This window comes from Alexandromys fortis, unplaced genomic scaffold (genome assembly GCF_014885135.2).
Source record: "Alexandromys fortis isolate MF-2015 unplaced genomic scaffold, M_Fortis_MF-2015_v1.1 scaffold_175, whole genome shotgun sequence".
In the NCBI taxonomy this organism is placed as follows: Eukaryota; Metazoa; Chordata; class Mammalia; order Rodentia; family Cricetidae; genus Alexandromys; species Alexandromys fortis.
The window spans coordinates 2,498,824-2,513,903 of record NW_026068065.1 but is presented as its reverse complement, the minus strand read 5'-3'; the positions used below and the strand labels follow the sequence as shown (position 1 = coordinate 2,513,903).

Sequence of the window (15,080 nt, the reverse complement as noted above, 5' to 3'; positions counted from 1 at the left end):
GTTCACAGAACCATAGTCCTTCATAGTCTTAGGAAGCACTTTCCCCTAACTCCAACATAAGACAGAAGTTCTTCTACATTCATACAAATGAGAGTATTAAAAGACATATCAGGGGCTGGAGTGGGATTCAGTGACTGAGAGGGCTTGCTGCTCTTTTGGAGGGTCTGGGTTTAGTTCCCAGTACCCACATGGTGGCTCACAAGCACCCAGACTCCTGTTTCAGGGGAATCATCTCCCCTTCTGATCTCTGTGGGTACCTGCACTCACGAGGTGTCACTCATGAGATGTGCTTACATAGATGCAGTCACACACACATATATACATAAAATAAAAATAAAGATCATTTAAAAGAGCAAGGCATTCATATTATAGGGTATAGGAAGCAGGAGAGGAGGGCTGTGGAGAAACAGCCGAGCTGCACCGGGCACTGAAGTCATCACACTTAACTGAGCATCTCCTCGGCATTAGGCTCTCAACTTAGAAGCCACATCCCTTGTTCTTTAGGGAAGCCATCATCCAGGAGACATCTGTGCTGGTTTTGATGTCAGCATAACTAAGACATCACCAAAGGGAACAGAGCAAGGCCACAAGCCACACAGGTCCCCCTCCCCTCTTCACGCCTTCGCCTCCGCATTGCTTACTGCAGAATAAACACATCAGAACCCAAAACTGGCCGCACTATACATTTCACCCGAAATAAAAATGTAGTGAGTTCATGAATAGGCTTCTGGAAAGAATTTTAAAAGTTTGATGCCAAGTGTAGATTGCCTAGTGGGTAGAAAACTGGTCGAACAAAGAGGCCTTAAAGGATTGGCCTGGGCTGTTTCTCACTAGAGATAAATGTGTTGGAACACCCCTGAGATGCAGATGTCCCGCAAACCCTTCCACAAAAGAGTTCTACAGTGGTATCTTCACCCATCTCTTCTCTGAAATGTGTCCTTCTAAGTCCTGAAGTCTACTCAAGGATAGAGCTGGCTGACTTGAAAACTAAGAACTCTGGTTTTACCCACGACCAGAGCACCTTGTAAACACCAAGGAAAGATGGGCCCTGTCAGCCAGTCAAGGGATGAAGGACCTCAACTCCTTCATTCTTGGGCCTTCACTGCCTATTCCATTTCCTTGGTGAACTCCACTTTCCCATTACTTGTTTTTATTCCTCTCTGCAGTCCTGGGGTAGAGCTAAACATCCCTCTGTTGGGGTCTCACCACGTGGCTGTTGCTTACCAGCAAGGTTCCGGTGGGCTCAAGCAGAGGCATCTGTCTCCTAAGGGCAGCTATATAACTTCTCCCCGACTCTTTCTACTCTCTTACTATCTCTTTCAGTCTGGCTTTACTCTGTTAAGCCACTGGCCAAAAGCAGTTTCTTTATTAACTAATGGCAATAAAACATATTCACAGCATACATCACCTTCCACATCACCCCTCTTCTGTACCTTCGTGATCTTTGAGAACTAACTCTAACACGTTGTCTCAGGACTTAGATGATCATTGAGCTTTCCTCTGGAGACAATGAACTGTTCACCTTTGTATGTCTAGCATGGTACAAACTGCCTGGGACTAAGCAAGGCCTGGCCAAATGATGGCTGGTGTGCATACATTTAAAGGGACACAACAGCTAGCCCTACGCTGATGACACTGTGTTATTGCCTGTCCAGAAATAAACTCCTCTATCCTGAGTCAGCAGAGCACACAAACCTGAGCAATAGCTCAAACGGTTCTCCTGTGGTGGCTAAAGCAACTTAATATGGAGCCAGGCATCCCTCAAGGGCCGTTGACCTTTAGCTCTAAAATGCCTGGGGGATCCTAGTGGCCAGCAGGTAGATAAGAATAGGCTAATGGGCTGGGAGGCAGGGACAGCTGCCTTTGCATCTGTAAGACCTGTTTATTGCTATGGGACAGGGATGAAACGGCCTTTCTTTTTTCTTCTTCTATAAATGGGGAAAGAAAGAAACAACTGAGGGAAATAAAATGCTTCTGCCCAGCTGTGGATTCCATGGTTAGCTGTAATGTACACCTTCCCAATGTCCCCCTTAAAAGCTCTCTTTAACCCCCTTCCACACAGCATGCTGCTGGGATCTAAGGTCGCCACCCTCCTGAGAGCAGTAAGAATAAACTCATTAATCTAGATTGGAGTCTAAGTCTTTGTTCTTTCCCAGTGAATTCGAACGCCACAACACATGCACGGATGAATGAATGGACGCGTGGTCTGAAACATGGCATCTTCCAAAGCCTTTCATCTGTCTCCTCTGTGGTCATATTTTCAATATTATTGCTGCTCAAACTCCATACTACGCAGGAAATGAGTAAGGGGTGAGGCAAGCCCCTTGGACCCTGTGTGACCTGTAACACACGCTCCCTCATCTCCACAATCAAGGCAGTGTGGGCAGTGACCGCACAGGTACACCAGTACCTCCATCTGGGAGTGTGGTCCTGGGTAGGACTGAGTTAAGAACACTTGGAGCTGGAGAGATGGCTCAGTGGTTAAGAGCATTGCCTGCTCTTCCAAAGGTCCTGAGTTCAATTCCCAGCAACCACATGGTGGCTCACAACCATCTGTAATGAGGTCTGTTGCCCTCTTCTGGCCTGCAGACATACACACAGAATATTGTATACATAATAAATAAATAAATATTTAAAAAAAAAAGAACACTTGGAAATCTACACAGCATGGAAGCAGCTCTTGTCTTTTCAGCCTCTCTCAGTCACAGTGCTGGGTAATAATAATTTTCTTCAAATACTCCTTCTCCACTGAGTGGACTGTTGGAAGCCAGGACAGCTAAAAGCCAAGCTCCCCTGTTTGCGTAATTGTTTTAGACATTAGCTTGTGGAAAGGGGCTGTGACTGGTGAGAATCTCTGGCCTTCCCAAGAGAACACAGAACCTCATTGACTGAAAACCGCAGTCACACACACCATAAACAAAGGACGCCTTCAGAGACAAAGAGGCTCTCATTCTTGGAGCGCTGATGTTTTCTTCTGACTGTTCAAACGAGAAAGTCAAAATCAAGGGCAGTAAAGCCAGAAGGTCAGCTTTAAGGTACTATAACAAGTACCTAAAACAATCTACACATAACGAGAAAATGTTTATGTGCTGTTTGGGCCTGATGTTTTAGCTGAGGCTGTGTGTTGTGGTGATAGCACTCAGGGGAACAATGTTGCTCACTTTGTGGCTGAAAAGTGGAGGAGGGAAAAGGGAGGAGGAAGGGATGGTGATGAAGAAGCATCCAGCACCACCAGATCCCCTTCAAGGACATACCTGCAAGGACCTAAATGTCTCCCTCCAGATTCCCACCTCTGAGAAGCTCCATTGTTTCCTAATAGTGAGCATCTCTACCTAGCAACTCTTGATCCCTGGATCTTGGGGGACACTGTAGCACTAAGAGTTTCTGTACCTAATGCTCTCTTGGGAGAGGGTGGGCCTAGGTAGTAGAACAACAAGCTTTAACAGCCTGGCATACCTGGGATCAGCCTTGAATTCCCCACTGGAGTCCTTCAAGCCCTTCTTCTCATTGGGTTGTCCCACCATGAAGAAGGTGTCCCTGATAGTAGGAAAGTTGTCCAGCAGAACTCTTAGGCTATTGCAGTATGCCATGATCTGACCCCTAAGGGCATAGTGAGACATTCGGTGGCTCAACCTGGAGGCCAGAGGGAGAGACGGTGTCCTGAAGAAGAATCCTCCAGAAGCTACTTCCTGGAGAAACTTTTCAAAGAGAATAGAACATTCTCTGTTGTGAAGACACTGCCACCTGGGTAAGGTTGGCATTGTCTGGAGGCGGAAACACGAACCTCTTCAAAGCACCCCCTTCCTTATTTCTGATGCCTCCCGGGTGTGAGTCTCTCTTGGTTCTATCCAAGCAGTATGGCCGTGGTTTATTTACAAACTATGGTCTGGGTTTCTAGATAACACTTCTGCTGGCAAGAGTACCAGTCAGAGAAACCAGAATCTATATATTATTCATATAGACTCTACTTACTTTTGGCAATATTCAACTATTAGTTCCCTCTTGACTTTTTCAATGTCATCCTGTTGATAAAAGAAAAAATATAAAGATACATATCTACCTACCTACCTACCTACCTACCTACCTACTTACTTACTTACATACATACAGTAAACCAGCACTCAAATGATTGCATGATCAAGTTCAAGTGGCAATGCTCAATAGCCATGAAGCTGAGGCTTTCTTTCTGAGGGTAAATGCATTGGGAGACTTGTATGGGTCTCTTCTATCTACATACATACATACATACAGTAAACCAGCACTCAAATGATTGCATGATCAAGTTCAAGTGGCAATGCTCAATAGCCATGAAGCTGAGGCTTTCTTTCTGAGGGTAAATGCATTGGGAGACTTGTATGGGTCTCTTCTATCTGCTCCCATCTTGCTGAGCATGCCAACAATGCGAGACCCTCGACACTTTCTATCTGAGCCATTTCTTAGGGTTGTGTTTGCCGAGAACAACCCTCAGGTCTGAGGTAGGGTCCCTCTCTAGGAAAAAGGGCGGTTTGCTATAAGAAAGGTGCCCCACCCAGCTTTGTGGTTTCGGACAGAAACCCACTGGGTGCTTGATGCCTCTTCCACTCTGTCTCTGTGGGACTTGGGTAAGGGGCGTTGACACAACATGACCCTCGTGTGCCTGCTCTGCTGTGAGGTGTCAGTGCTGTCTGTGACCACAGCTGCACACTTCAGCCAGCATCCATGGGATGGTGATCCATGGGATGGTGAGAGATCAACTTGTTCACTTGTCAGAAGGCCAAAATCCTGCAGCCAGCAAACCTGCTCTAATATCGCCTGAGTTCTTTCTGGTCTGGTAGGCATTGGGCAACCCTGGAGCTCTGTCACAGTCAATATTTTATGAGAATTGTTTATTTGGGGCAGAAAGGCATCAGTTGTTCCCAAAATAAACAAGTCTCAAAAAGATAGTGGATGCCTTTGCTTCCGCTGTCACCCATCCTTACAGGAAACGTCTGCCTGCCCTCTCATTTCATCTGCACGCCTGCATTAGGCTCAGCCTTCCCTTGCCTGTCACGAGGAGGGACAAAGCCTTTCTCTTCCATTTCGTTTCCTTCCAGATAACTGTGTACCGTCAAAAACTTAATGAATAGTAAAACACTATTAACAAAATAGGGAGTGTAAATGATTAAAGGTTTGAGTTTTGTAATACTTTCTAAATGATCTGACTAATATTTGAAAACACTTAAATAGGAACACATCAGTAGCTTCTCATAAACAAAGGTGACATGTGAGCACCTGCCTACCTTGCCCAAGTCACCTACCCCTGCAGGTCACTCAAAAGTAGCAAAAGTTCCAGAACAGGTACTCGATCAGACTAGTCCCTTTAGAAAGAAATTAGACCAAAACATGGCTTTGGGAAAACGTGCATTCCTTAAAACATGAGTATGGGCTGTGTGCGGAGATCCTGTCCTGATTGGGTTCCATGGGCAGTTTGTATTCGATAGCTTTATCCACATGGTTTAACCTAACAAACGCCAAATTCAGAATGTTTATTTGCTCATATATATATGTATGTATATGTTGTATACACACACACACACACACACACACATATACAATCAGCGAGAGCTCCAGCAAGCCCTTCTCCTCTCACACTCACCGGGCTCTCCATCTGGCCAGCCGTCCTCTGTTTTCTGCACAGGAAGGTGTTCAGCATGGTGTCCCGCAAACCCACCTTTTCTAGCTGAATAGACACGAAGGCCTCTGGAGCCCTGACAAATGAGGAAAGAGAGCTGAGCTGAGGGAGGCGGCCGGCAGGCACATGGCTCTCATAACTCATGTGTTGGGCACTGCGGCAGGAAGGCAGGCTGTCCACTCCCACAGTTGCCACCTTCTTGCGTGTCTTTGAGGACTCACCTGCCATTGTGCTCCTCTGAAGACGCCACTGTTCCTGAAGCCTGCGTCAGTGGTCCCTCCCCAGACATCATAGCCCGGGCAGAGTGCCCTCTTGATGGTGGCCATTGAGATACCGGAATGGAAGAGTCCTCTCAACCAGACACTGATCTTAAATCTTCCACCCACACTGGGAATGTGCTCTGAAGACACTTGACCTCTGGCCGTGCGTCCCATTAGCAGAAACTCTAATAAAAGTCGTTTTGCCTGCCATCACTTTTCATTCCCCGTTTGCCCATTAAATTAGAGTGCCCTTAGTACCCAACAAAACAGCCGGAGTGGCTATGATTATTAGAGAATATGTCTATGGCCTTCTCATGTCTCATGTCTTCATGGTAGGGAGAGATCAAGGCAGACTAGAGCGTCCTTAGTGGTAGACATACCTCTGTGGACACCATGATTCTCAGAACTCACCCTCCCGGGTTTTTTTGTTTGTTTGTTTGTTTGTTTTGTTGTTGTTGTTGTTTTGTTTTTGTTTTTTGTTTATTTGAACAACAGTAAAGCCTTTGTTAGAATAGTGAAAGCAATTCTGTGGTTTCAGTCTTATGTGGTTGCAGATGTCTGGAGCAGCCTGTTTACCACCCTGTTTGTGAAGGAGAGTATGAGAAAGTCTACAGAGAAATAGGCAGGAGGGAGCGAAGGGAAGAGACATTGAAGAGAGGAGAGGAAAGAGGAAGAGAGCAGGAGAGGGCTAAAATCAGGATGAGCTGACCCTCCGTTGTTGACTGGACTGTATCTGAAGGAGTGTTCATACAGCATCTTCATATGAGATCTTACAAGCACACAGCTCTCCCAAGTCACTCTATCCTCCCACTAGACACAGTACCTTTTGGTAGTCTTAAATCCTTCTGAAGGATGAGTAAGGGTGTCTGGAGCTTTTGGAGTTGGGGCTAGTAGCATACACTCTATGCCATTGGCAGTCCTGGATTCCCTTCTGGTTGGACTTCTTCTGCCATGATGCCTCAGAGCCAAACTTGCTCCCTAAACAGTTTGAAACCCAGGTGAGTTCAGTGTGTCAGATACAGAGGCCCTGGAGGGGACTACAGCAACTCCACAGGTCTGTGATGGCAGGAGAAGAGTGGAAACACGAGAGGGAAGTGGGAGGGGAGGGGAAGGAGGGAAGGCAGCATCAGTTTGCACCCTAAAGGGGTAAGGTACAAAGCAGGGCTCTTTCCAGAATGTGAGACTATGTCAAATTCTCAGAAAACTTCTTCACCCAATGAAGGAGTTGCGTGGAATTCTGTGTGTAGATTGGCCTCTAAAGAACTGCTCACGGACCACGTGGATCTGTGAGATGGATTACACAGATCTGCTAATGGATCCCACTGTTATAAGATCTGGAAAATTCCCTCAGGAATATCTGGGTTAGATACGTCTCCTTTGGCACTGATAGTGAAGTGAAGTGGGAATGGGGAAGAACAGGAGAGCACCGACGGAGTGCTGGAGAGGAAAAATGGAAAATCACTATCTTCTACTATTCCGGCACAGTGCATTATGGGGAATGCTGGGTAGAAGTCTTTTATGTTTAATTAACTACTAACTTAAAGGTTAAATCTTCCAAAGGAAGGTCATTCTTCAATGACACAACCAAGGGGTCGTCATATTGAAATTATGCCAGGAGGGTGAGGCCAAAGGGAAGAAAAATTCAGAGATGAAAAAAATCTAAAGCTTGCAACTTCATTTTCCTCCCTGGACACCACTGGGGCATCCTGGTGTGCAGGAAATGGAAGTCTACCAGTTCAGAAGAGGGGTCCTCTTGCCAGGCCATGAGACAGTGGGAAGAAAGAGAACACAAGTTCTGAGTTCCACAGGGGGCTGATGCACCCACAGGTGCCTTCTATTTCCTTAGTCTAGCTAGAACCTGTTTCTTTACCCAGGACAAAGCCAGCTCATGGTGGGGTGGGGGGATTCCTTTAGCTGTGTTTTCATGATATGACTTCCTGCCACCTGGGACCTCAGAAGCTGCTGAATCCAGCTCCCACACCCTCATCCGTTTTCTGGACCTGCAGCTGTGACTGTGCCCAACTTTGATTTCTATGCCCAACTACTTCCACTTTTCAGTCCTCGTGAAGGAGTCCACATCGCTTTTCACCCCTAAATCCTCCTATACTCTTAAATTGCTTCCTCCGGTCTAACCTAATTGTTGTTGTTGGATTTATGAGACAGAGCCTCATGTAGCTCCTGCCTTCTTGACTTTGGTCCTGTGGCTTTTTCTCTAGTGAACAGAACTCCTGGGTCAGCAGGGAAACTGGAAGTCAAACATCTTCATTTCTAACCTGTGCCCATCCACTTTGCCCCCCTGCATTTAGATCTATAAAATTTTGCTTTCTCTTTTCAAAACAGTAATTTTGTTTACTGGAGAATAGTTGACATTTTATAAAGACAATTTAAAAGTATATGGTTAGGAAAGTTCTGACACTTTTTTTTTTGTACTCAACTATGAAATCATTGCCACCATCTTTACTTACAACCCACACACCCATCCTTCTCTCCATACTCCCCTTTCTCCACTACGCCTCTGTTTTTGGCAATTCTAGGCTACAATGGATTGCCTAGAATTTTACATACATTCCTGCAGAATGTGGTCCTTTTTTCTGGCTTCATCCATATTGCTATAGTGTCAATATTATGTCTTTGTACTGCTGTGTAGTATGCCATTATATGTGATGTGGGATGTCTCTCCATATGCTGTAAATATGCTTTATTACCATTGGTTAATAAAGAAGCTAATTTGGCCAATAGCCCGGCAAAAAAGAGCCAGACAGGAAATCCAAATAGAGATATAGGGAGGAAAAGGGCAGATTCAGGGAGATGCCAGCAGCTGCCAGGGAAGCAAGATGATGTGAGGTAACAAGTCATGAGCTCTGTGGTAAATATAGAATAATAAAAAAGGGTAAGTTTAAGTTGCAAGAGCTAGTTAATAATAAGCCTGAGCTAATAGGCCAAAGAGTTTGTAATTAATATTAAGCCTCAGAGTGGTTGTTCAGGAGCTGTCAGGCAGGAGAGAAACCTCCAGTTACATATTGACATGCCAAAATATGTTTATGTGATTCATTCCTGTTCTTGAATACAACTGTTATAGACATTCACATACAGATTTTGGTACGGCCATTGGCTTTCATTTCTCTTGATTAAATACGTAGGTGTTGAGTGTACATGTTTAAGCTTTTAAGAAATTGATAAATTATTTTCCAGGTGGTTTGACCATTTTACATCTAATCAGCAGCATACAAAGGTTTCAGATCATGGACCTGCTCACCACACAGAGGTGGTCAGTCTTTTACATTTTAACCATTCTAACAGGTATAGGCTATTTCTCAATTAGGTTTTAACTCACTTTTTCTAGTGGCTGCTGGTGTTGAGCATCTTTTCACTGCTCATTCGCCAGGCTGTCCTGTTGGTGCTCACTACTTCTTGAACTAAACTTCGCCATTAGCATCGGTGGCAGGACACACTTGTTCTGTCTCACTTCCTCTTTCGGCCTCACTCAATCTCTTGATTATGCTATCCGACCCTTTCCTGTTCCACAGTCGGAAAAGATTTATAAGTGCATTTGCACACACATTTTATGCAGAAGCAATCATAAAATTTACTTTAGCAGAGTTCAAAGGGGACTAGATGTTTTCCGGAAGACAATGGGGCAAAAGAGTGTGCAAAGGTTCCTCCATCTTGTATTCTACTGAGGCCATTTCAGGTTTAACTAGACTTTGATCTCCCCAATGGAGAATCTCACAAAAATCACCCAACTCTATTCTAGGAACCTGAGGCCAAGATGCCTCGTCTACCTATTTATCTTCTGTTCAACAAACAGCCTACCTGTGCAGACCTCCCCTGCAGCTAACTGCTTATCTTATCTTCTGTTGATCAGCTTGCCTGCTCAGACCTCTCCCTGCAGCTGTTGAGGTAGATAACAGGAAGTGATTTTTGCTTTTAAAAGCCCCCCCTGGAGTTACACGTGGGTCTCTAAATACCTGGGTGTAATCCCAGCCATCTGGAATAAAGACTTTCAGTGGGCTATACACTGTCTAAGTAGTCATCTCTGGTGGGCTCCCTGTAACAATAATAGCTGAGTTGAAACACGGAGGATGAGCAACTTCCTCTAGACAAAAAAAAAATGTGTGCGGTGTAGTAAGGACAAAATGTTCTGGGAAAACTTGAGCAGAGGCATAAAGACCCACAGAGTGCACAAAGTGTCTAGGACTCTTGAGATAGAGTTTAGAAGAAAGGCAGGAGAATGAGAGAGAACCTGGGCCAGAGAGGGAAGGTCTTGTAGACCCAACTGAGGCTACTGGGTCTTGTTCTTTGGGCCACAAAGAGTCACTCAGGATTTAATCACTGGGCATAGTTGCTCTGGGCCTTGTGTGTGGATGCTCACAGCAGCACGGCTCCTAATAGCCGAAAAGGAACGGCAACTCATTGAGAGTGGCTAGATGAGATGCAGTGGACTTTGTCTCCACACGACAGAGTATTACCCGGCAATAAAAAGGAGTGACGTATAATAGATGCTGTAGCACAGATGGACTTCGAAAACATCATGCTGAGTGAAAAAAAAGCCAAACATAAAAGGCCACACATATGAAACATTGACATGAACAGTAAGTCCAGAGGCAGGAAGTACTGTAGTGGTTTCCAGGGACCGAGGGGAGGGGGTTTGGGAGTGGTCACACAGGTACAGGGTTTCTTTAGAAAATGATACGGTATTTTTAAATGGAAACCGGTGATGACAGTTGCATGGTCCTATGAATAGGCTAAAAAACATCGAATCAGCCACTTTTTGAAACTTTTATTTTTTTGCTTATGTGTATATGAACCTGTGTTTGTTGTGAGTGTCTGCCCACGTGTGTGTGTGTGTGTGTGGAGGCCGTGTGTGTGTGTGTGTGTGTGTGTGTGTGTGTTTGAGGAGGCCGTGTGTGTGAAGTGCATGTGTGCGTGTGTGTATGTGTGTGTATCTGAGGAGGCCGTGTGTGTGTGTGTGTGTGTGTGTATCTGAGGAGGCCGTGTGTGTGTGTGTGTGTGTGTGTGTGTGTGTATCTAAGGAGCCCACTTCCTGAGGAGAGCACAGCAATCAGAGGCTTGAGAACTGGAGCTGCAGGCAGTTGTGAGCAGAGAGGTATGGCTCTGGGAACAGAACTCATGTCCTCTGGAAGAGCAGCAAGTTCTCTTTACTGCTAGGGCAATCTGTTCAGTCCCCGAATTAGCCACTTCAAAGGAGTAATTTTATGTTCTATTACACCTCTACCACAAAACAAACAAACACCCCTCTCACATACGCACACACACAAAATCCTCAAAACTCTGAGAGAAAGGGGCATATACACAGTGGTGGTTTTGCGGAAAAAAAAAAAGAATCAGGACCCAGCAAGATGACCCAGTGGGTAGAGGCACTTGCCATCAGGCCTGAGACCTGAGTTCCATCCAGAGCCCACGTGGTAGGGAGAGAGAGCTGACTCCTACCAGATCTTCTCTGACCTCTACACTGTCACTGCGGTGTGTTCACTGGCCCCTCCACCACTAGCTACAGTGTTAAAATGAAACAAACAAACAAACAACAACAACAAACAATAAAAAGGATCAAACGTGTCTACCTGCATTTTCCAGAAGAATCATAGGAAGGCTAAACAAGAAAACAATGGGATACTCTATCTACAGAGGAAAGGTTGAGAGCTGGTACATTTTGTCCAGATGAGTCTAGCCAGTCAGTACTTTAGCGTAATCTACCAGGGAAACATCAGCTGGTTACCACTCACAAACAGCAAAGAAGCTAAGGGGGCAGGAAGTAAGGAAGGTAAGGAAACGGTGTATGATAGATGCGCATTTTCATGTTGCTTGGGGTTCTTGACTCAACCCCCACAAGGCCTTGTTATCGCCTAAGCAGCTGGAATAACCCTGAGGCCCTCGAGCCTTGCAACAGGCCCCTGAGAGCAAGCTGGTGTCCTCACCTTCCACCCCAATCTTCCTCCGGCCTTTCATCTGCTCCTTGCTCCAAGGCGGGCCAAAGAATCTGGAATTTCCTTCTGCAGAGTTCAAAGAAACCCTAGTCTTAAACACCCAGATCGGCCTTTTAAGAGTAGATGTCACCCTTTTGCAGAAGTGACTCAGGCCCCAGGCCCTCAGGAAGGGGGTACTGAAGAGTCTGGACGGACAGGCCTTGTGGGGTCTTCCGGTAGCTGTGTAGGCAAGGGGTTAGACGTAATGTTTCCAGACCCAGCAGCTATGCCTTGGTCACCAGGTGTCTGGGTTGGGGTTACCAGACCCAGCAGCTATGCCTTGGTCACCAGGTATCTGGGTTGGGGTTATCAGCCCCAGCTGCTGTGTCTTGGTCACCAGGTATCTGGGTTGGGGTTACCAGACCCAGCAGCTATGCTTGGTCACCAGGTATCTGGGTTGGGGTTATCAGCCCCAGCTGCTGTGCCTTGGTCACCAGGTATCTGGGTTGGGGTTACCAGCCCCAGCTGCTATGTCTTGGTCACCAGGTCTCTGGGTTAGATGAGACTTAGACCCTCAGGCTCTAGATAACAGCTGTGTCTCAGGGGGGTCAAGAGGCCTCTTGCTGGTGAAATATCCTTGAAGCAACACTGAAAGTTCTTCCCATTAGATCAGAAACTCAGGCTCCAGGAAACTTTCTAGCTCCCACATGTGTATTGGTGTAGGTTTTGTATCATCAAAGGACCTCGGCTTCACCAGAAGATTTTGGTACTGTGATTTTGGTGTCCCCTTTCTGCAAGAACTTTTCAAGCGGAGGTTGAAAGAAATACTGTAAAAGAGAGGTGAGGTCTGCCTTGATTTGTGGGGGATGAGGGGGTTGGTGTCACTTTACCTCATAAATATCCTGACCCCTGGCAATAAAAGTTAAAACACAGACCCCAACGGGCTTCTAAACCCTCTTTCACCCGCCACCACACTGCCCGTCTCACTTTTCAGTTGAGCCCAAATCTAATCTCTCTCTAGGAGGAATTGCCCTCTGCTTCGTTCTGCTCAATAAACTTCTGCTTAAAATATCGCTGTCCCTTGGCTGAATCCTGAGGAGACAAGATCTGAGGAGAACTCTCCCCTAGTCAGCTTCTCACCTAATTCCTTCCAAGAGGATGACGTCGTTTCTGTCTAGTTACTTTTCCACATTCTTGTCCTAGCCCCTGGGTAGGTCACATGACCAATCTGGCCCATGCAATAAGTCTTTCCAAAGGGCAGAGGATGGAAAACCTCAGAACAGCTGGACAGTCAGAGGCCTGCAAGAAAGGGTGACCCTTCCACACGCCACGAAGATGGCGCACCCAACCCTATGGGGACAATAGCCCTTGGACCCAGAACCCTTCCATATTCCAGGAGGATGGTGCACCCAACACCGTGGGGGAAAACAGCTCCTGATCCAGCACCCTTCAGGCTTTGCCTCAGGGGTCTGTCTTTCACCTGGTTGTCTGTTTATATCCTTCTGAGCAGACTTTGTCATAAACTGTAGTGTGCTTCCCTCCGTTCTCTGAGAACCCTAGCAACTTGCGGAAGGAGTCCCAGGAACCCCAATTTGCAGTCAGCCAATCAGAAGTTCCAGAGATCCAGACTTGTGCCTGGGTCTGAGAAGGGAGCAGTGTTGCTTGGTGCTGAAGCCCTTTAACCTCCGGGATCTGCAGCCACCCGCGGGTGCACAGCGTCATCACTGAATGGGTTATGAGCAGTCCCAGACTGCCCTTATACAGAATTTACCGCTTGCTGTTGGGGAGCAGTGCGCATGGCTTTTGAAGCCACAGGCATAGTCTGTGTCTGAAGTGTGCAGTATGAGAAACTGCATCTGTTTTCCTGGCTCAGATCAGAAAGGGATGGTGATAGATGGCAGAGAGGGAGGGAGATGAGATGGAGGAGGAGAGAGAAAAGAGAAAGGAAAGTGGGAGAGAAGGACAGGGAAATGGGACGCTGGCCTTAGCTGTTGGCAGGGGCAGCAAGCCTCTGGCTTCTCCATCCTATAGGCTGACCTTGGTATCAACAGGACTGTCTACTGCAGGGATGTCATAGAAGAACACCTGTTGAATGGCCACCATCAAAGCATTCTTCTGAGCAGTTTGGCAGGTGAGGGTCACTTGCATATTTTCCACTCCCGAATGGAGCAAGAGCTATAGCAAGAGAATACAAACGTGTTAGAGATTGCTCTCAGAGGGAGGAGAAGCTGATGGTGGGATTCATGGCTCCCTTAAACAGCCAAAACATCCAGGACTAGAACTGAGGGGTACACTGGGCTTCCTGTTACTCAGCTGTAGGACTGCGCCTGCTCTTGCCCGGGCAGTGGTACACATCAGACAGGCGGCCTCCAGGTCTGGATTGCTTTGTTGCTGGTGGACACCAGGCAGTTCCCCTGTGGTCAGGGGAGGGCTCTGATAAATCATGGGGGCTCTGAAGCTGGCTCTCAAAAGCCCGGATTAGATTGAAGTCACCAAGAAAAAATATCCACAAAAAAAGAGCAAAGGTATTTAAGGCAAAGGTGAAAAATAGCACCAGGCTCTAAAAGATAGATGAAAGCCCCAATAACAAGTGCATACTCTAAAAGCTTCCTCTTCATCTCTAACAGAAGTTATATGTGGGCTGCAGTCCTCATGGCACAAGCCAGGCCTGCACAAGGCCAGCATTATTAATAATAAAGGAAAGCTTTTCTTTTGTTTGGATTAGGTTCTCATGTAGCCCAGGCTGGCCTCAAATTTAAACTTGCTGTGTAGCTGAGAGTGGCCTTGAACCCCAATCCTCCTGCCTCCATCCCCCCACACCCCACCCCAGTGCTGGGATTACAGGTGTGTGCCATGATGTCAGGTAAGGCTTGGAGAACAGGAGAATAAATCGCTTTGCTTTGTTTTAGCTTCTTTTTCAAATTTTAGCATCTTTTCTAAGGACATACACAAATCATTTACCTTGAGGATGGCGTCTTGTGTATAGCAGCTGAATTTGCCAATTTGGTTGTCACCCAGCTCAGCGATGGCTAAGTCGAGGGCAGTGGGGGAGTACCTGGAAGGAGACAGGTGGAGCTGGCCTGTCCTGACACACCTTTCACGATAGGCCTATCTCATAGCACAGGATGGCAGCTGGCCAGACCCAGGATGTCAACAGTAGCAGCAAGCTGGACTTGGTCTTGATAACCACTCCATACTATGAGACGTTACCTTTTCTTCATCACCCCCTTTCCTTCTTACTTTCTT

General features: G+C 46.5%; 1 protein-coding gene across 1 annotated transcript in view; it reads right to left on the bottom strand.

Annotated features, from left to right (window-relative positions):
- The window catches only part of LOC126487621 (uncharacterized), a 178,778-nt gene that overhangs the window by 72,888 nt on the left and 90,810 nt on the right, over positions 1-15,080 (bottom strand). Inside the window, 6 exon segments of the mRNA XM_050120553.1 lie at positions 3,457-3,633; positions 3,973-4,022; positions 5,615-5,726; positions 6,734-6,888; positions 13,872-14,009; positions 14,796-14,889. Of these exon segments, the coding sequence (XP_049976510.1) occupies positions 3,457-3,633; positions 3,973-4,022; positions 5,615-5,726; positions 6,734-6,888; positions 13,872-14,009; positions 14,796-14,889 (726 nt within the window).